The sequence below is a fragment of the Podarcis vaucheri genome (assembly GCF_965113315.1).
Source record: "Podarcis vaucheri genome assembly, chromosome: 18".
NCBI classification, from domain to species: domain Eukaryota; kingdom Metazoa; phylum Chordata; class Lepidosauria; order Squamata; family Lacertidae; genus Podarcis; species Podarcis vaucheri.
This window is the reverse complement of record NC_138756.1, coordinates 7,176,465-7,198,071: the sequence shown is the minus strand read 5'-3', so window position 1 is coordinate 7,198,071 and position 21,607 is coordinate 7,176,465. Positions and strand designations below refer to the sequence as shown.

Sequence of the window (21,607 nt, the reverse complement as noted above, 5' to 3'; positions counted from 1 at the left end):
TATCCCAGCGCCATGTCCCGCTGCTGTCCCTCATTGATGATGTCCCTTAAATTTCCCGGGTTTCAAAGGAAGCAGCTCCTCTCCCTTCCCTCCCTCCCTGCCGGCCAGGGAGGAGGGAGGCTCCAACTGTGTTGCTTGGCTGCGTTGCTCACCCAATAAGGAGTCTAAGAACGACTGGGGGGTGGAGCTTGCATGCCTTGTGCCAATCAAATCGGCCGCGTTGCCTGGGGACTCGCCTTTGCTCAGCGCTTCCCAGCGGAGAGGTGACGGTGGTTTTCCTTGCTGCATCCCCTTTGCCGGGTTGCTGCGCTGTGGGAACCACCGCTTGAGGCTTCGTTTGGCTGCTGGCTGGGCTTTCTGCCTTTGGCTCGGAGGGGCTCAGAAGTTGAACATACCTGTGCTTGGAAAATCCCTTATTTTGGCTGCTGACCCCTTATTTTCGAGGCTGCTGGCCCCTTATTTTCAAATCTGTAAGTTGACAGCTATGAGTCATAATAATTGGGTCTGAACTGACCTGTGAAGAGAGCGACGTTGGCGTGCTTGGGGTCATAGGGGCAACGAGCCATGCCACTGATGTTGTCTCCCGTGGGCTCCAAAGTGTCCATCTGGTGGGAGGAAAAGATAGTTAGACAAACTGTGGATCTCTCGAGGGGCTGGGCAAAAGGAAACGGGCCGTATCCAATGACCCAGACCCACTGGCATTAATGGACCCAAGTTAAAGGTAAGATGTTGAGAATTCTGTTCCACTTTAAGGAACAGACATGGGATTGTTACGTGTCCCATGTCTGTTTACACTCCAGCACAGCTTTCTGGGAACTTCCGTTGTGTGTATAGCTTTTGTTTTTCCCGTTCTCTCTGTGACGACACGAGAGAGAGACGACATGTTTCTTCGTCCTGATATATGATTAATAAATCTGTAGATGCAGTATGCTTCCACAAGCCTCACACCTATTCTGTGTGTGCAATTATCTCTGCTGACAGTGTGCCCTGGCTTTTGAAGCCCGGGTCGCTGATTTACCCTTGACAGTTAAGTCCAGTCGCGGATGACTCTGGGGTTGCGGCGCTCATCTCGCTTTACTGGCTGAAGGAGCCGACGTTTGTCCACAGACAGTTTTTCCGGGTCATGTGGCCAGCATGACTAAGCCTCTTCTGGCGAACCAGAGCAGCGCACGGAAACGCAGTTTACCTTCCCACCGGAGCGGTACCTATTTATCTACTTGCACTTGGACGTGCTTTCGCACTGCTAGGTTGGCAGGAGCAGGGACCGAGCAACGGGAGCTCATCCTGTCGCGGGGATTTGAACTGCCGACCTTCCGATCGGCAAGCCCAAAAGGCTCTGTGGTTTGGACCACAGCGCCACCTGCATCCCTAGTTTATCATATAGATAAGTGGATATACTGAATGCCCATTCCATCCACCCTTCGGTTTATCACAGTTGTTTAGGTCTTGCTCATCCAGGAGTTATTGGGGTGGTTCTGCAACAGAACGCTAGAATTTCAGTTCACAACCTGTACACTCGAAGCAGAGCCATTTGCCAAGTGTTGAACCTTATTTATAGCCAAAGCACACAAGTAAGAGCTGTTCGACAGTGGAATTTGCTACCAAGGAGTGTGGTGGAGTCTCCTTCTTTGGAGGTCTTTAAGCAGAGGCTTGACAACCATATGTCAGGAGTGCTCTGATGGTGTTTCCTGCTTGGCAGGGGGTTGGACTCGATGGCCCTTGTGGTCTCTTCCAACTCTATGATTCTATGATTCTTCTTCCTCTCCAGCTCCCCAAACATGAAACCACTAGAGCAGCCTTTCTCAACCTTGGGTCCCTAGATGTTTTGGCCTACAACTCCCATCATCCCTGACCACTGGTCCTGTGAGCTAGGGATCATGGGAGTTGTAGGCCAAAAACATCTGGTGACCCAAGGTTGAGAAAGGCTGCACTAGAGGAACCATAGAATTGTGGAGCTGGAAGAGACCCAAGAGCTGGTCACTCCCAACTCTACTCCCAACTGCCTAGAGGTGGTTGGAGGATGGATGGCGGCTAACAGATTGAGATTGGATCCTGACAAGACAGAAGTACTGTTCTTGGGGGATGGGGGACGGGCTGGTGTGGAGGACTCCCTGGTCCTGAATGGGGCAACTCTGCCCCTGAAGGACCAGGTGCACAGCCTGGGAATCATTTTGGACTCACAGCTGTCCATGGAGGTGGAGGTCAATTCTGTGTCCAGGGCAGCTGTCTACCAGCTCCATCTATATGCAGGCTGAGACCCTCCCTGCCCGCAGACTGTCTCTCCAGAGTGGTCCATGCTCTGGTTATCTCCCACTTGGACTACTGCAATGCGCTCTACGTGGAGCTACCTTTGAAGGTGACCCAGAAACTGCAACTAATCCAGAATGCGACTGGCCGCCGAGACCCTATAACACTGGTCTTGAAAGACCTAAATTGGCTCCCGAGCACAATTCTATGATTCTATCATTCTATGAAGAGGGTGTTATCGGCAGACCCGGGGGAACCCTGAAATTCACAGCAGCTGCAAGACATCTTTAGGTGTTGGTGGGCAACCCCCAAAACAGCTCAAGTGAGCACAGAACCACAGAAGGGTGGCTGTCAAAGGAGGGGAGCAGCAAACTGCCCACCTAATCTTTTTACTCGCAATCACACCAGGGGATTGTCACTGACTGTCCCCCTCCTCTGACTCCGCGTTTGCCCCTTGTAGAAGTCGGAAGGGAGGAGGCAAAACAAGAACTAGCTGGCTCTGCCTTCCACTGTCTTTGGCGCCCCCAACTGTTGGGCTCAGGGACATGGGTGGCGCTGCGGGTTAAACCACAGAGCCTAGGACTTGCCGATCAGAAGGTCGGCGGTTCGAATCCCCGCGACTGGGTGAGCTCCCGTTGCTCCTGCTCCTGCCAACCCAGCAGTTCGAAAGCACCTCAAAGTGCAAGTAGATAAATAGGTATCACTCCAGCGGGAAGGTAAATGGCGTTTCCATGCGCTGCTCTGGTTCGCCAGAAGCGGCTTAGTCCTGCTGGCCACAAGACCCGGAAGCTGTACGCCGGCTCCCTCGGCCAGTAAAGCGAGATGAGTGCCGCAACCCCAGAGTCGTCCACGACTGGACCTAAAGGGCAAGGGTCCCATTACCTTTACCGTTGGGCTCCTGGTCTTCTGCCCAATGGGCACCAGCCACCCTTGGTCAGAACACTATTTGAACCATTGGGCATGAAGTAATAGCCCATAACGTCGGTCGCGTATATTGGGAGGGGAAGCAGGAATCTGGATGCTCGCTTCACACGATTCAGCCAGCCTAGTTGGGGCGCCATGTACAAACTGGGGTGAGCGATGAGTTCACCAACTGGCCTGCCCCAAGTTCTTGGTACTCACGGTGTAGTTGGCGCAGATGGGATTGAAAGCGTTGGTGCCGCAGACGAAGAGGAGGTTGTCGTTCCGGAGGAGAAGCACTTTGATAAAATTCCGGCACTCTGCCTGGGGAGGAGAAGCGAAGCGATGAAGGCTGCAAAGCGAAAAGCACTCCTGACATGCTCAGAGTTTGCAAGGCCACTCCCGCCTTCAGGAGGTGGTGGGGTTGCGGGCTTCACGGCCCCTCCATGTGCGCGGTGGGTGGAAGCCAGCCCCGAGCCATTGGGGGAATTCCCAGCCGCGTCACCCCCTAGCCGGCCAATCGGCAGGTTTGGGGGGCGTGGCCTGCCCTATATAGGCAGGCCACGACCGGAGATCTCCCTCTTTGCCACCCGCCAGCTGTTCCTGTTTTCCCACCCTATAAGGTTTCGTTCTTTGACCTTGCTATGGACCTCGGTTGGTCGAGGGGCCTGGTAGGAATTTTTCCACTTGGCAAATTGGCACCAGCCACTTGGTTATCGCCTACCTCGTAGCAAATCGCCACAGCTTTCTGGGTATTGGAGGTTAGGCATTGGTATGGTTCTGTAGATGGAAGAGGGGAGGTAGCGCCATCACCTGCCCCACATATTGAAGGGTAGCCTGATAAAGGATTCCGGGGGGCGTGGCCCTGTCCGAAGCCTAGGGAGGTGAGGGCCTAAGACCCGCCCCCTATCGGTGACCCCGGGGGAGTTCCTAGTTGATGTGCATCAGCAGGACTCCCCCTACTGGTGGTCAGCGGCGTAGCGTGAGCTGTCAGCACCCGGGGCAACGCAAGTAATTTGCGCCCCCTAACCCGGGGCAAGGCACGTAATTTGCACCCCCCTACCCCCTAACCTGCGAGTTGCCGCTGGCGCTGCCGCCCAAACGACGCCGCTTGCCCGGAGGAGGAGGGGGGCAGAGAGGCGAGGAAAATGCAACATGGCCCAGCAGCTGCAGCAGCACCGGCGGAGGCGGGGCTGTGAGGAGGGGCTGCCTGGCGCGTCCTCCGCGGCGAGCGCTGAGAGCCGCTGCCTGCCGGGCGCCTTCAGCCGGGCGCTGCGAGACATGCGGCTCCGCTACAGCCTGCGCCCGAGGCTCTTCGGCGACTCCGGAGGCAGCGAGCGCGCCCCCCCCAGAAGTTGCGCCCGGAGCGGCCGGCACCCCTGGCACCCCCCACGCTACGCCACTGCTGGTGGTTAACCCTTCCCGGACTTCAAGCAGATGGGCTGGAGTAGGATATAGTGGGTTAGGACCAATGCCTAAGCCAATATCGCTCATCACCTGTAATCAATAAAGTTGTGGCCCTTTTTAAGCCCATTAACCTTAATAATTGTGTCATGTGTCATTATTTCCGCCTGGGGAGGTCGGGAACTCGCCACGCAACGTTACTCTGCTGGCCTAGACAGGAAGCCCTATAGGGGGCTGAAGGCAGGTGAGGCCCAGGTCAGATTGAGTCTCCGGCGCTTCTTTTCTTGTACCCACCAGACACCTCATAAAAACAAGCCAGGACTGCTTCTGAACAAGCAAAACTCTTTTATCATCATTTTTACTCCCCCTAATTGCAAGTTCAGTGCTCCGTGCTGTCAGGTGCGGGGCCAAATTCAGTCCAGTTCGCATCTGTAAGCGTCCCTACTAAGTCTGCGCTTTGCAAACCGAATCAGAGCCGTTCTGTTAGAATTTGCACTTCTCTGAATTTTTGTGGTGTAGTTCCGTGGGCAAGAAATGTGCATTCATATAGTAAGGTAGGGAAATGTGTATACTGTGGTACCTCAGGTTAAGTACTTAATTCGTTCCGGAGGTCCGTACTTAACCTGAAACTGTTCTTAACCTGAGGTACCACTTTAGCTAATGGGGCCTCCCGCTGCCGCACCGCCGAAGCACAATTTCTGTTCTCACCCTGAAGCAAAGTTCTTAACCTGAAGCACTATTTCTGGGTTAGCCGAGTCTGTAACCTGAAGCGTATGTAACCTGAAGCGTATGTAACCTGAGGTACCACTGTATTAGGGAAAACAGAATACAAAGAGGCATTATATGGGGGGAATTGCTTTGCAAAAGTGTGCGCATTAGACAGGGTTTCCATACGTCCAGAACGTAACCAGAATTCGGCCTTTGAAACAGCACCTGGGCAGAAATTGCTGAAATGTCCAGGAAAATCCAGAAGTGTAGATTTTGTCACATTTCATTAAAAATAGCTCAAAAACTTTTTTTTTTAGATATTACAAAAAAAAAAAAAAAGCTCAAGAATTTTTGTGTCCGAATTGTCACTTTTTGAAATATGGCAACTCTAGTACAGTATTAGAAGGAGAAAACGTACAGAACAAGCAGATATTGAGCAAAATTTGCCCTAAGATGCTACAATTAAGCCTCGGTCCCGTACACCTGAAGGAGCATCTCCACCCCCATCGTTCTGCCCGGACACTGAGGTCCAGCGCTGAGGGCCTTCTAGCGGATCCCTCATTGCAAGAAGCCAAGTTACAGGTAACCAGGCAGAGGGCCTTCTCGGTGGTGGCACCCGCCCTGTGGAACGCCCTCCCACCAGATGTCAAAGAGAACAACAACTACCAGACTTTTAGAAGACATCTGAAGGCAGCCCTGTTCAGGGAAGCTTTTAATGTTTGATGCATCACTGTATTTTAACATTTTGTTGGAAGTTGCCCAGAGTGGCTGGGGAAGCCCAGCTGGATGGGCGGGGTATAAATAATAAATTATTATTTTTATTATTATTATCACGAGGACTTGTTTTTCAAAAATTGGCAAACTGGTGTGGAAATGTGGAGAGCTGAGTTTCAGATTAGAAAAATGAGAAGCAACATGGGTTTTTTTTTGGGGGGGTTGATGTCTCTGAAGTTTGGAGACGTACAATAGAATCCAACAAAACTCTCAAACCATAGAAGTGCCCTTCACCCCCCCAAAACAGTGTTTTTTGACCAGGAATCATGGACATGTTTGCATGCTATTGTTTTGTTTGTTATTACACTGTACATTTTGTGTGCGTGTGCTTTTATATTGCAAACTGCCCTGTGATCCCTGGACATCGGGCAGTGTAGAATTTTTTATTTTTAAATCAATCTAATCCATGCTATTTCAAAGCACACTTTCCCCGGACAGACGCCTCTTTGCGCACATTGTTCCGTCAGGGAACCGGGTCTCCAAATTTGGAAGGGCGCAGATAGCGAAGTGGAATCGTTTGTGTATCGTTTCGCAAAGTGTGGGGTTGGTCAGTCCCCCACCTTTGTTGTTGCTGTTTAGTCGTTTAGTCGTGTCCGCCTCTTCGTGACCCCCTGGACCAGAGCACGCCAGGCACTCCTGTCTTCCACTGCCTCCCGCAGTTTGGTCAGACTCATGCTGGTAGCTTCGAGAACACTGTCCCTCCATCTCGTCCTCTGTTGTCCCCGTCTTCTTGCGCCATCCATCTTCCCCAACATCAGGGTCTTTTCCAGGGAGTCTTCTCTTCTCATGAGGTGGCCAAAGTCTTGGAGCCTCAGCTTCAGGATCTGTCCTTCCAGTGAGCACGCAGGGCTGATTTCCTTCAGAATGGAGAGGTTTGATCTTCTTGCAGTCCATGGGACTCTCAAGAGTCTCCTCCAGCACCAGAATTCAAAAGCATCCATTCTTCGGTGATCAGCCTTCTTTATGGTCCAGCTCTCACTTCCATACATCACTACTGGGAAAACCATAGCTTGAACTATACACACCTTTGTTGGCAAGGTGACGTCTCTGTTTTTTAAGATGCTGTCCAGGTTTGCCCCCCCCCCTTAAACATGAGCAAAATGGAGTCTCTTATCTTGTCCCTGGTTTCAGGTTATGCTTTTTTTAAAAAAACTTGCTGTTGGCGATATCTTGATATTTGCACCTCACTCTTTACATCTTGTGCGGTTAGTAAAGGTAAAGGTAAAGGTACCCCTGCCCGTATGGGCCAGTCATGTCCAACTCTAGTGTTGTGCGCCCATCTCACTCAAGAGGCCGGGGGCCAGCGCTGTCCGGAGACACTTCCGGGTCACGTGGCCAGCATGACGAAGCTGCTCTGGCGAGCCAGCGCAGCACACGGAAACGCCGTTTACCTTCTCGCTATAAAGCGGTGGCGGGTGGCGCTGTGGGCTAAAGCCTCAGCGCCTAGGGCTTGCCGATCGAGAGGTCGGCGGTTCGAATCCCCGCGGCGGGGTGCGCTCCCGCTGCTCGGTCCCAGCGCCTGCCCACCTAGCAGTTCGAAAGCACCCCCGGGGGCAAGTAGATAAATAGGTACCGCTTACCAGCGGGAAGGTAAACGGCGTTCCGTGTGCGGCTCTGGCTCGCCAGAGCAGCGTTGTCACGCTGGCCACGTGACCCGGAAGTGTCTTCGGACAGCGCTGGCCCCCGGCCAATAGATGTGAGATGGGCGCACAAACCCCAGAGTCTGTCAAGACTGGCCCGTTCGGGCAGGGGTACCTTTACCTTTACCTTTATAAAGCGGTACCTATTTATCTACTTGCTCTTTAGGGGTGCTTTCGAACTGCTAGGCGGGCAGGAGCTGGGACCAAAAGACGGGAGCACACCCCGCCGCGGGGATTTGAACCGCTGACCATGCGATCGGCAAGCCCTAGGCGCTGAGGTCTTAACCACAGCACCACCCGCGTCCACCCTCGTGCGGGTACCAGTAGTAATAATACTACTGGTAACAAATGGGAAAGGACACCTTTCTCGCTCCCGCCCCCTATTTCTGTGGCCAGCTATTTGGCTCCAAGCTTGCTACCTCTTCTCTTTCACCCTCGCCTGCTCTAGCACAGACCTTTGTGTTTGTATTGTGAGTTCTCATCCTCTCTCTTTGCTCTCCCATCTAAGCACCTTTCTTCCCTCTCTGTTTCCATGGTTTCCTAGCAGGCCAGAGAGAGAGAGAGAGAGAGAGGAACGGGAGTGGGTGAGCCATTCCCCCCCTCCCCGCAAACTCCGCTCACTTTCCCACTTCCTGCTAGCATCTCTACTTCATCTTTCGAAGCCATAATCCCTGCCAGGGTGGAAGGCAGGGGGAAAAAATGGTGTGTGTTTTAATCCCCAGAAATGGAGACCCTCCATTGTGTCCCTATTTTCCAGGGACAATCCTGGATTTACAGAAGCCGTCCCGGTTTCTGATTTGATCCCAGAATGTCCTGCTTTTCCTTAGGATGTGCCTGTTTTCATCGGGGAAATGTTGGAGGGGAAGGAATAAGATGTCACTATTTTCATTGGGGAAATGTTGAAGAGGATGGAATAAGATGCTCCTATTTTCATTAGAGAAATGTTGGGGGGGTATGGAATAGGATGTCCCTATTTTCATCGGAGAAATGTTGGAGGATCTGGAGTTATGAAGCTATCAGTATCTGTTCCTCATTTTTACCCTGATTGAAAATGTGCCTTTTTATAAGCGTGTGCATTTCTTTGCTTGGCTGGAGAAATGTGATGCGAAATTTGGAGAACTAGGAATTTCGAAAGCTGGTTTGCACCTTGTTTCGGAAAAGCGTGAATTGGTCGTTTCACCTTGAAATGCAAACCGAACGGGATTTCTCTCCCTTCCGCCCCCGGCCAAATATACCTAGGATTTGGAGAAGGACCACAGGGCAGCCTCTGGCATTTCTCGTTTGGCAAATTACTGTATTTTTCGCTCCATAGGACGCACCCGACCATAGGACGCACCTTGTTTTAGAGGGGGAGAACAAGAAAAAAAAATTCTCCCCCCCTCTGCCCAGCGCCCCTTCAGCGAAGCGGCAGGAGCCACTGCGCAGAGAGGGCGAGAATTTCCTCCCTCTTGTTTTCCCCCTCTAAAACAAGGTGCCGTTTAAGGTGCGTTCAGGCGGCTACCTTGGAAGCCTGGAGAGTGAGAGGGGTCAGTGTGGACCGACCCCTCTCACTCTCCAGGCTTCAGGTTCCTTTTGACTGCTCTTTGGGGCTGGTGGGGGGAAGCCCACCACCAGCCCCAAAGAGCAGGTCGGGGAGCAGCGGAAAGGCATGCAGCCTTCCGCTGCTCCCCGAGCTTGTGGGGCTGGCGGTGGGGGGAAGCACTGCCCCCCCCAGCCCCAAAGAGCAAAGAAGCCAAGACAGCTTCTGACATAGCCACGCGCAATCTCTCCGGCAGGAAGAGGCTGCGTGCGGCTATGGCAATACCCCCACCTCCCACAAAAGCCCACAGGAGCCGAGCACCGTTTAAGGAGCGTGTGGCTCCTGTGGGCTTTTCTACAAGGAGGGAGAAGGGACTGACTGGCCGCAAGAGCTTGTGTGCGGCTTTTGGGGGCTTTTCCTGCCTGCCTCCCCCCTGCATTCGCTCCACAGGACGCACACACAGTTCCCCTTCATTTTTGGAGGGGGAAAAGGTGCGTCCTATAGAGCGAAAAATACGGTAAACCCTGTTTAATTTTTCACCCTCCGACCCCCACCGCTCTCAGGGAAAGTCTCTGGATATTGGAGCCTCTCTGGGACTTGTGCGCCATGTTTCACACTCTCCCTTCAGCTCTCTTCAGCTCCCAGCAAAAATTTTATATCCAGAGTGATTTATTAAGAGGCTCGTATAATTGGTTTTGTAATTAATTATTTCTGGTCTGTTGATCGGAACAGACACATCTCATAATCGGTGCGAAATCCAATTTCCAGATTCTATTAACGCCTCCCTGGGCCGAGTGTGAGGGAGAAGAGCCAGACTTTCCCAGGAGACATCCCAAAAGGATTCAAGACCAGCGGAGAGAAACTCTGGGGAGTCTCCTTGCCTGCAGCTGGGGAGCAGGGATTGCAGGCACCTTGCAACTGAGGTAAGTGTGTTTCAGGGCAAGCAGGCTGGCTTGCAAACTCTTTTAGCCGCCTATTTAAAGGACGTGAGCGAACACTTCACAGGAACACAAAGCTAATCCCTGTGATAATTTGGTCTTTGAATTGCGAGGACCCTTCTGGCCCAAAGATGGAAAGTACAAGATATACCAACTATACAGGAGCGGCAGGCGAAGTTGACAGAATATGCAGAACTTGCCAAACTGTCAGGGAGGATCCGGGACCAGGGAGATCAAAGATACCAAAATAACTGGAGTAAATTTATTGAATATTTAAAGAAGAATTGGAAAGAGGTCAAGACACTAGCAGGATTGACATAATACCTTCAATGTATAATAGTACTAATTTGAGAATGATGTGTGTGATGGAAAGAGGATAAATATACCAGTTGTGGGGAGGGAGGGAGGTCGCGACTCGGCAGAGTCAAAGGGAATGTATGGTGCTATTACAATTTGTTGGAAAAGAATATGTAAGGAAAACAATAAAAATTCACTTGGGGAAAAAAAAGATAATTTGGTCTTTGAAATAGAGCAAAATGCTCTGCTGCGGAACCTCGGTTTTTGAACGTCTCCGTTGCCGAACCTTTCAGAACACGAACGCCAAAAACCCGGAAGTAAATGCTCCCGTTTTTGAACGCGCCTCAGAAGTCGAAACAGCTTCTGCTGTGTGTTTTTCAATTTTCCCGATTGAATTTGCTGGCAGCCCTTTGCGCCTCGGTTTTCTAACATTTCAGAACTCAAACGGTCTTGTGGAATGGAGTACGTTTGTGAAACAGAGGTACCGCTGTATTCTGTACTCTTTTATTTTGTTCCGAGCTTTTAAGTTTTCTCGTCGGTGTTTTTTCATCTCGATCCTGGCTGCTGGCTGTAATCAAACGGCTACAGAGCAAAATGTACGTTCCCATTTTGAGTATTGGATCTGTGGGGCTGTCAGAGAGCCACTGCCTCCTGGCTACTTGAAAACATGGCCTTGTCACTGTGGTCACATGATCCCCGATCAGCTGAGCGAGGTACAAAAGGAGAGACAGAGATGCTGGAGTGAGAGAATCTCAGAGATTCAGGTGGATCCAGCCCTTCCCCTTGCAGACCAGATTTGACAGGAGGCGGGGTTACCCACCTGTCAATCACCTAACGTCAGAATGACACCAGACGGTTGCCAGAATGGATTACAGTGGTACCTTGGGTTAAGAACCTAATTCATTCTGAAGGTCCATTCTTAACCTGAAACTGTTCTTAACCTGAGGTACCACTTTAGCTAATGGGGTCTCCTGCGATTTCTGTTCTCATCCTGAAGCAAAGTTCTGAACCTGAGGTACTATTTCTGGGTTAGAGGAGTCTGTAACCTGAAGCGTCTGTAACCTGAAGCATCTGTAACCCGAGGTACCACTGTACGTTCGAAAACCGTGGTATCACTGTGGTTGGTCAAGAGAGGCGTGGACTCAGAAAGGTTGAAGACCTCTGCTTTACGCAATCTCCTAGTCCCTATTATTGCAAAGCTCAGTTTGAAAATATGCTGGCGATTAGGAAGGCCTTAGTCGCCCCTGCCCCATTTCTGTGAAATGCTGACCCATTTATAGGGATGAGTCACTCTAGAGCTAGACGTCCAAACACCTGCCAAAATTGGCCAGGAGTCCTTAAAAATCAACACATCCTATTCAAAAGCAAAGGACCACACTGAGGATCTCTCCAACTGTCCCTATTTTCCAGGGATAGTCCTGGATTCAGTAGTGATGTATGGAAGTGAGAGCTGGACCATAAAGAAGGCTGATCGCCGAAGAATGGATGCTTTTGAATTCTGGTGCTGGAGGAGACTCTTGAGAGTCCCATGGACTGCAAGAAGATCCAACCTCTCCATTCTGAAGGAAATCAGCCCTGCGTGCTCACTGGAAGGACAGGTCCTGAAGCTGAGGCTCCAAGACTTTGGCCACCTCATGAGAAGAGAAGACTCCCTGGAAAAGACCCTGATGTTGGGAAAGATGGAGGGCACAAGGAGAAGGGGACGACGGAGGACGAGATGGTTGGATAGTGTTCTCAAAGCTACCAGCATGAGTTTGACCAAACTGGGGGAGGCAGTGGAAGACAGGAGGGCCTGGCGTGCTCTGGTCCAGGGGGTCACAAAGAGCCGGACACGACTAAACGACTTAACAACAAAAAGTCCTGGATTAACAGAAGCCATCCCACGTTTTTGACTTGATCCCGGAATGTCTTGCTTTTCCTTAGGACGTTGACGTTTCTCAGCTATTTTCAGCCCAAAAAATCAACACTCCTGACACGGGTTGCCATACGCCTGGGTTTTCCTGGACATCTTACCAATTTTTGGAAATTCCGCCCGGACGCAATTTCTGACAGAAATGGGAGCCCAAGTTAAGCTGCAGTTCCTTAAAGTTAGGGTATCGGCGACTCTGCACAGTTTTGCAGACATATGAGAATGTTGAGGGGGGGAAACTCTGTGCCCAGTTATACTTTAGATGTGAGATTGAGGGTGGGGGGGCGAAATCTAGGTGCTTTGAACGTGCTTGAGTGTGCAACACGAAGACACACCGTGAGTGGCAGAACCAATTACGCAAAAGATGTCATTACTGGCAAGCGTAATGATTTATTCAAGCTGCCGAGTCCAGCTTTCTTCGGAGCACGGCGTCAGTTATGTTAGCCCAGGACCTGGATGTTAAAAAGCATCGCAAAACATGCAAGAGCAAATAAGTGGAGATTTCTGGCCAGATGTTCCCTGGGTCTCCTCTTCCTGATAAGGTTCAAGTTTCTTATTTTTCCAGTCTTACCTTCAGCTCCGCACATTTCCACATCTGTTTGCAAACTTTTTTTATTTTTTAAAAAGTCCCCATGCAAATTCATTGGCATCTTAGGGCAAATTTCTCCTGATAGACACCATTCGGTGTGCAATTTTGCCTAATACAGGGGCTACCTCGGATCTCGAACGAATCCGTTCCGGAAGCCCGTTCAGCTTCCGAAACATTCGACAACCGGGGGGCGGCTTCCCATTGGTTGCAAACCTTATTGCACTCAGCAGAAAGTGTGTCGCATGTTTGGGTTCTGAAAAATGTTTGAAAACAGAAGCATTTATTTCTGGGTTTTCGGCATTTGAGAACCGAAACGCACGACAGCGGAGGCATCCAGGAACCAAGGTGCCACTCTAAACACATTTCCCCAAAGCAATTTCCTCTAAAACGGCACATTTTTTGCATGCTATTTCCCCCACTAATACAGGTATGTGCATTTATATGTGAACTTGGCATTGTAAGCTGCCGCAAAACAGACTTACCTCGTGTTTTCCTTTCATCCGGCAGATGTTGATATCGTGTTGATTCGACCTCCATGTCAGTTTCTAGGCAAAGACCGAACAACAACAAAAATGGGTCAAAGAAAAATAGGGAGACAATGATATCTGTGTGGAGGGTGTTGTAGTCTCTTCCCCTCCACCCCCCAAAACACACTTCTAAACAGTACAGTCGTACCTTGGAAATTGAAAGGAATCAGTTCTGGAAGTCCATTCGACTTCCAAAATGTTCAGAAACCAAAGTGCGGCTTCTGATTGGCTGCAGGAAGCACCTGCAGCCAATCGGAAGCCCCGGAAGCCCTGTCGGATGTTCTGGTTGCAAAGAACGTTCGCAAACCGGAACACTCACTTCCGGTTTTCGATAGTTCGGGAGCCAAAGTGTCCGAGTACCAGGCGTTTGGGATCCAGGGTACAACTGTATAAGATTTACCAACCAAAGTGGTATTCAACTAAGTTTTACTCACCGAGTAGACCCACTGAAATGAATGGATGTGGCGCATTAATTCCAGCAGTTCTGCTCTCAGTAAAATGTAGTTGATTGCAACCCAAAGGCTGCAACCATAACCCCGTTTGCCTGGGAGTAAGTCTCATTGCATTCCATAGGACTTACTTCTGAGCAGACATGGTTTCATTTGCACTGAAAAATCTTCTTTCGGAGGGACCTCCCTGGTTCTGGCCTATAATTTCCTGTTGCCTCTTTTCCCTGGGCTCAGTATCCATTTCAAAAATGCCCTCTTTGCTACGCTGCTGAGCTGTTATTGGGTGTGTTCTGTACTGTTATATCTCCGTTCTGTTTTACTGAGAAAATCAATAAAAGCCTATTTAAAAATAGCCCAGTCCTGTGAAGATCCATATCCATCTAAGAGGCAGTCAACCTCCAAGGGAGTACTTTTTAGCAGGGTCTTGCGTTTCAAAACATTGGGTTCGATCCAGTGCTTTAAAAAAAAAGAAAAGGAAAAAAAGGTGTTGGTACTCACCATGATGTTGTTACAGAAAGTGTCGAACTTTTAATATATATATTTAAAGGTGCTGCTACTGCGTAACTTTGAGTACCCCCAGAAAAAGCACACTATCCAGCCAACTTTAGTCCTGCTCAGAGTAGTCCCATTGCAATTCATGGGCCTAAGTTAATAATGCAAATTAATTTCACTGACAAGGGCTACAAAGAACCCTCCACTTTTGAGGCTAATCACGTACCTGATGGTAGCGCATTTCACTGGCCGAGGCCTCGGGTTCAAGGCTTATGCGGTACAAGTTGTCCCTGGGAAGAAAAGAAAGGGAGAAAAAATTAAAAATGAAGTAGTAGAGACATCACCTTGCCAACAAAGGTCCGTATAGTAAAAGCTATGGTTTTCCCAGTAGTGGTCTATGGAAGTGAAAGCTGGACAATAAAGAAGGCTGGTTGCCGAAGAATTGTTGCTTTTGAATTCTGGTGCTGGAGGAGACTCTTGAGAGTCCCATGGACTGCAAGAAGATCAAACGCATCCATTCTTAAGGAAATCAGCCCTGAGTGCTCACAGGAAGGACAGATCCTGAAGCTGAGGCTCCAAGACTTTGGCCACATCATGAGAAGAGAAGACTCCCTGGAAGAGACCCTGATGTTGGGAAAGATGGAGGGCACAAGGAGAAGGGGACGACAGAGGACGAGATGGTGGGACAGTGTTCTGGAAGCTACCAGCATGAGTTTGACCAAACTGCGGGAGGCAGTGGAAGACAGGAGTGCCTGGCGTGCTCTGGTCCAGGGGGTCACGAAGAGGCGGACACGACTAAACGACTCAACATTTGTTTCGAAATTTTAAAACAATTGGCATTGTCTGACTCGGGGGGTCTTTCTGGTCCAAAGTCCAAAAAGTATAAGTAAACAGGAACATAACATGTCGGAGCAAAACTGATTTAGGGGCTTGGCTTGTGTTTTGAGGATCAGAGAACTGCGCTGCCAAATTTGGAGAAGATGTGAAATTTGGTGGGCTTCTATTAGGATGCCAAACCAAAGGACTTTCACCCTAAATCAGAACATGCTATCCTAGTAGAAAATTAGTGAAAGGTCAACGGCTGCCCCTTCTGTCCGCCTTTCCCCCCATTCCCAGAAAATATATCCTTGAGGATTTTCGTTGAGGCTGCGGGGTGAAACGATAGCGTTTCCCTTTCCCCACAATCGTCTCAGTTAAGTTGCCAGGCTTGGATGTTCAGAATTCGCCTCCTATGTGGCTTCTGAAGCTGGCAAGAGGAACAACGGTGATTCATGCGACCAACGCCTGAAGTAGGTAGTATATGCTGTGGGAGGCAGATACATCTCGCGTACGCCTGCCCTTAATAATAATAATAATAATAATAATTTAAGATGAAGCTGATTGACTGTATGGGACTAGCAGAAATGAGTGGCAGAATCCGCGACCAGGGAGAAGAGTCGGTAGAAGAAGATTGGAAAAAATTTAAGGACTATTTACAAAAATACTGTAAAATTAAGGAATGTTGAATGATGTTGGATTGAAATTAAGTGGTTTCTAGCTGTAATGGTACAAAGGAATATGATAAAATGGTTTTCTTTTTATAAGTAAGAATTTAAGGTTATAATAGTCTAAGATGTTGGAGAGAAAATAAGGTGTTTTTTGTTTTAAAGCTGTAATGCTTTGAGATATGGATTTGCTGCACAAATAATTTGAACTGGATATACAAGGAGGGGAGGGAAATATGTTATGAGAAAATAAGTTGTGAAATTTATGTGTTTTTAACTTTTTTCTTTTTATGTCTGCTTTTTTCTTTTTGTTTGTAAAAAATTGGAAACTTTAATAAATATCTTTTTAAAATAATAATAATAATAATAATAATAATAATAATAATAATAATAATAATAATTTATTTATACCCCACCTATCTGGCTGGGCCTCCCCAGCCACTCTGGGCAGCTTCCAACAAAACACTACAATAACCTATTAAACATTAAAAGCTTCCCTAAACAGGGCTGCCTTCACATGTCTTCTAAAAGTTTGGAAGTTATTGGGGGGGGGGGTGTTGGGAAACCGGAGCAGCCGAGGCGCTGAAAGAGGAAGGTCTTCGGCCGCGCCGGCCCTAAATAGCGTGAGCCACGCCTCCCAGGCCAGCCGATTGGCTGGCAAGGGGAATGACGCGGCCGAGGATTCCCTCAAGCCAGCCCCTGCGCACGTGGAGGGGGGGGGGGCGTGAAGCCCTCAACCCACCTCCTCTCTAGCTCGGAAGTGGCTTTCCGCAACGGATTAAGTTTGAGAACCAAGGCGCCACTGTATTCGCTTTGTAACCCCTTGTCTTTGCAACAATCAGACAGGAGGGGGTGCCAAACGCTATCTGAGAATACCAGGAATGCGCACTTCCCACTTTCCCAAACTTCTCTGCTTCAAAATGTAACCTGCTGCTTCGACTTTGCAGATTTGCAGAGGAGAGCCAAGTCTCCCGTCGTCAGATCGAAAGGCACCCAAAATCCAGTTTCTCCCTCCCAGAACCGCACCTCCCCAAAGACGACAGTTCTTCTGGAAAAGGTATCCGTTTGGAAATTCCACATATCCAGAGCCAAGCTTGGGTAACAGGTTCTGGGTTCGAGTGCTTGTAAAGCCGGCTCCGGGTGCGAGGCGGTGCTAGCAAAGTGCCCCCAGTGCCCCCTGGCATGCTGTGCTAGGCTTAGGCTGGCAGCATCAGCCGGACCAGCATGACCATTGGGTTAAATCGCTGGCATTCCTCGTCCCGCATTTTCATTTCTCCACAATGCAATATTCGACAAAAAGCTCTGCAGTGTCAGCGAATTAACATTGAGGATTCCAGGGAGGCTGGGCGTATGAGTTGCTGGGGGGGGGGGGAGAGCGGGGGTGGAAAGACCTGTCAACTTTGGTTTCTCTCAGTTTTGCATTGTTCAAGTTTTAAGCGGAATCTGTCACATTTCTGCATGCATTTGTGAGTTTTAAAAAATCTTACTGGCACATTACTGCAAATTTCTCCCCATAATGACATTTTGATACGCAGCTTTACCTAATGTACGCATGATTTGCAAAGCAATTCTCTTTAAGACAATGCACCACTGTCCATTATTTTCACTAATGCATAGAGGCAGTTGGAGGATGGATGGCGGCTAACAGATTGAGGTTGAATCCTGACAAGACAGAAGTACTGTTTTGGGGGGACAGGAGGCAGGCGGGTGTGGAGGACTCTCTGGTCCTGAATGGGGTAACTGTCCCCCTGGAGGACCAGGTGTGCAGCCTGGGAGTCATTTTGGACTCACAGCTGTCCATGGAGGCCCCGGTCAATTCTGTGTCCAGGGCAGCTGTTTACCAGCTCCATCTGGTACGCAGGCTGAGACCCTCCCTGCCCGCAGACTGTCTCGCCAGAGTGGTGCATGCTCTGGTTATCTCCCGCTTGGACTACTGCACCACTTTAGCTAATGGGGCCTCCTGCTGCTGCCACACGATTTCTGTTCTCATCCTGAAGCAAAGTTCTTAAGCTGAAGCACTATTTCTGGGTTAGTGGAGTCTGCAACCTGAAGCGTCTGCAACCTGAAGCGTCTGTAACCTGAAGCGTATGTAACCTCAGGTACCACTGTACTTGGTGGGGAGAATTGCACTGCAACGTTCAGATAAATGCATGCATTGTTTCAGAAAGAAGAAGAAGAAGAAGAGTTTGGATTTGATATCCCACCTTTCACTCCCTTTAAGGAGTCTCAAATCGGCTAACATTCCCCTTTCCCTTCCTCCCCCACAACAAACACTCTGTGAGGTGAGTGGGGCTGAGAGACTTCAGAGAAGTGTGACTGGCCCAAGGTCACCCAGCAGCTGCATGTGGAGGAGCGGGGAAGAGAACCCGGTTCCCCAGATTACGAGACTACCGCTCTTAACCACTACACCACACTGGCTCTCCGGTGCAAATCTGGTGGGTTCTCCTGTAAACGTGAGCCAAACTGAATTTCTACCCAGACCACAACTTCCATCAGTGATGGTGCGCCCTAGCATTCACGCGAGACGCCCTGTGCTGCCTCTCTGAAGGGTAAGCAAGTTTGGACGCCAGAACCAAGTACGTACCAGGGGCCCACGGTTTCCCGTGCGCAACCCGAAAGGCGCATCGCCGCCACTTGTGACTGACGGGTCTCTCGGCCTCAGCGGCGCATCCAGGCGCTCTGTTTACAAACGGCAGAGTCGCGCTTCATTACCCCACCAACCCCATCTGCGCAGCCCAGACTTTTAAAGTCCCATTAAAAACGCAAATAGATAAAAATTATATACCCAGAACGGGATTTATGATGTGCAAGGCTCCGGGGCGAGGCGCGGGAGGAGGGGAGAAGGCAGTGCACTGAGGAGAAATCCGTGCACGTGTCTGGAGGTGATTTAGCGCTTTATTGGGGTGGGGGTGCGGATAGCACCCAAAGCATCTAAAACTGCTAGGCAAGATGAGCATTCAAGAGCCAGCCCACCCAATGGAAACTACAACTAATCCAGAATGTGGCAGCTAGACTGGGGACTGGGAGTGGCCGCTGGGACCACATAACACCGGTCTTGAAAGACCTACATTGGCTCCCAGTACGTTTCCGAGCCCAATTCAAAGTGTTGGTGCTGACCTTTAAAGCCCTAAACGGCCTCGGTCCAGTATACCTGAAGGAGCGGCTCCACCCCCATCGTTCTACCCGGACGCTGAGGTCCAGCGCCGAGGGCCTTCTGGCGGTTCCCTCATTGCGAGAAGCAAAGCTACAGGGAACCAGGCAGAGGGCCTTCTCGGTAGTGGCGCCCGCCCTGTGGAACGCCCTCCCACCAGATGTCAAGGAAATAAACAACTACCTGACTTTTAGAAGACATCTGAAGGCAGCCCTGTTTAGGGAAGCTTTTAATGTTTAATGTTTTATCACTTTCTTTTGGAAGACACAAGATTTACCCACTTTGGAAGAATGGCAGATGAAGCTGACGGACTATATGGAACTGGCAGAAATGCCTGGCAGAATCCGAGACCAGGGAGAAGAGTCGGTGGAAGAAGATTGGAAGAAATTCAAAGATTATCTACAGAAATATTGTAAAATTAATGAATGTTAGAATGATGCTGGATAGAAATTAAGTGGTTTCCAGCTGTAATGCTTTAAGGGAATATGAAAATAGGGTTATAAATAGGTAAAAATTTAATGCTATTATTTTTAAGATCAAGATTAGGATAATTAAAGAGGGTAAGGATTTGCTGATTCAACAGATGGAAGTGGAATACAAAAAAGGGAGGTATGAGGAGGTCTGGGAAACAAGCCAAAGGAAAATAAGTAATGGAAAACCTGTGTGTTTTTTAACTATTTTTATTTTGTATTTTTGTTAAATTTTGTTGTTGTTTTTTTGTTGTTTTTGTTGGACGAAATCATGGCAAGCCCCAGGATTCCTTTAACGGAATTCCCTTCAGCACCATTGGAGGGGCAGGCACAGCCTATCCTGAGCCCTCCACCACCAGCTTTTTATAACCAATAACTAACCGCAACCTTACAAGTTGTGACGAATTGCTAAGTACAGTGGTGCCCCGCAAGACGAATGCCTCGCAAGATGGAAAACTCGCTAGACGAAAGAGTTTTCCGTTTTGGAGGTGCTTCGCAAAACGAATTTCCTATGGTCTTGATTCGCAAGACGACAATGTCTTGCGAGTTCCTGCTGGCCCCCCTTTTTCTAAGCTGCTAAGCCGCTTATCAGCTGATCCGATCAGCAGATAAGCCACTAAAAGCCGCTAATAGCGCTAATCCGCTAATCCGTCAATGGGCTTGCTTCGCAAGACGAAAAAACCGCTAGACGAAGAGAATCACAGAACGGATGCTTTTCGTCTTGCGAGGCACCACTGTAGTAGGCAAAAACCAAGTGGCACCAGCCGATCAGCCAAATGGCAAAATTCCTGCTAGGCCCCTGCCCCAAGGGAGACGACCCCATGACAGGCAAAGCAAGGTGAGCGCAGCGCAGGGCAGGGTTGAAACCTCGGCCAGTGACAAGGCACTAGACCTCATTCTGGGAAGGCCGCGCAACTCTGAAATTAGGCAAGGCAGCAGTTTACGGAGCACGCCGAAATCTATCAGGAAGAGTGCCTTAACCCGGCCTCGCCATTCTTAATTTATCCTGCTTTCTCTGCTGTGCTCTTCCTGTGGATTTCAGGTTGCTATGGCAATGCAGCAGTCCACAAGCTAGGCAACTCTGCGCCCCCTTTGTATTATGTCTCTGCTTCCACCCCCCCTTTGGCTCCTCCAGCAAATATTTGATGCTCCTCTTAAAGGCACAGGAGCCTCACATTGCAGCTGGTTAGACCTGCGGGGGTCACCGAGGAGAGAGTGCCTTTGAACATGTGCAGAGTGCCTTTCCCTTCTCATGGACGGGCCGGCAAATAGGGACATTCTGGGATCAGACCGGAAGCTGGGATGGCTTTCATAATTCCAGGACTGTCCCTGGAAAACTGGGATGCTAGGAGGGTATTATTCCACCATAAGGTAAAGCGTAAAGGGACCCCTGACCATTAGGTCCAGTGGTGGCTGACTCTGGGGTTGCGGCGCTCATCTCGCTTTACTGGCCGAGGGAGCCGGCGTACAGCTTCCGGGTCATGTGGCCAGCAGGACTAAGCCGTTTCTGGCAAACCAGAGCAGCGCATGGAAACGCCGTTTACCTTCCCGCTGGAGCGGTACCTATTTATCTACTTGCACTTTTGATGTGCTTTCGAACTGCTAGGTTGGCAGGAGCAGGGACCGAGCAACGGGAGCTCACCCCGTCATGGGGATTCGAACCGCCGATCTTCTGATTGGCAAGTCCTAGGCTCTGTGGTTTAACCCACAGCGCCACTGGCGTCCAGACAGCCTACCTCCAGGTTAAACAAGCATTTTGTTCAGACTTAAAGATAGGGATCATCTACAGGGTTCTTTTAGATGGCGGATGAATGACGCATTGCTGAGAAATGATTTGATTGTAAATAAAGCTCAAAAGACCCTAAAGGACTATTTTGAGTTGAACCTAAATCCTGGAATTGAAGCAAGGGTCGTATGGGATGCAATTAAAGCGGTAATGCGAGGTTTTTTGATTCAACAGAACTCTATCAGGAAGAAATAGTAGAATGAGCAAAAGGAAAAAATTCTGTCTCAGTTAAAGGAGAAAGAGAAAGAAATGACATGTAACCCAAAAAATCAACAGATTCAAAAGGAAATTAAAGCGTTACAATCTCGGTTTTCACAAATAGT

General features: G+C 49.6%; 1 protein-coding gene across 4 annotated transcripts in view; it reads right to left on the bottom strand.

Annotated features, from left to right (window-relative positions):
• The window catches only part of SEMA6B (semaphorin 6B), a 162,905-nt gene that overhangs the window by 19,022 nt on the left and 122,276 nt on the right, over positions 1 to 21,607 (bottom strand). For 3 of the 4 annotated variants that reach the window (XM_082206313.1, XM_082206314.1, XM_082206315.1), the window contains exons 4-7: positions 14,620 to 14,683; positions 13,408 to 13,470; positions 3,370 to 3,471; positions 515 to 605 (exon numbers count right to left, since the gene is read on the bottom strand). In XM_082206313.1, the coding sequence (XP_082062439.1) occupies positions 515 to 605; positions 3,370 to 3,471; positions 13,408 to 13,470; positions 14,620 to 14,683 (320 nt within the window). The remainder of the gene's footprint in view (positions 1 to 514; positions 606 to 3,369; positions 3,472 to 13,407; positions 13,471 to 14,619; positions 14,684 to 21,607) is intronic. The other variant, XM_082206316.1, reaches the window with a different exon arrangement.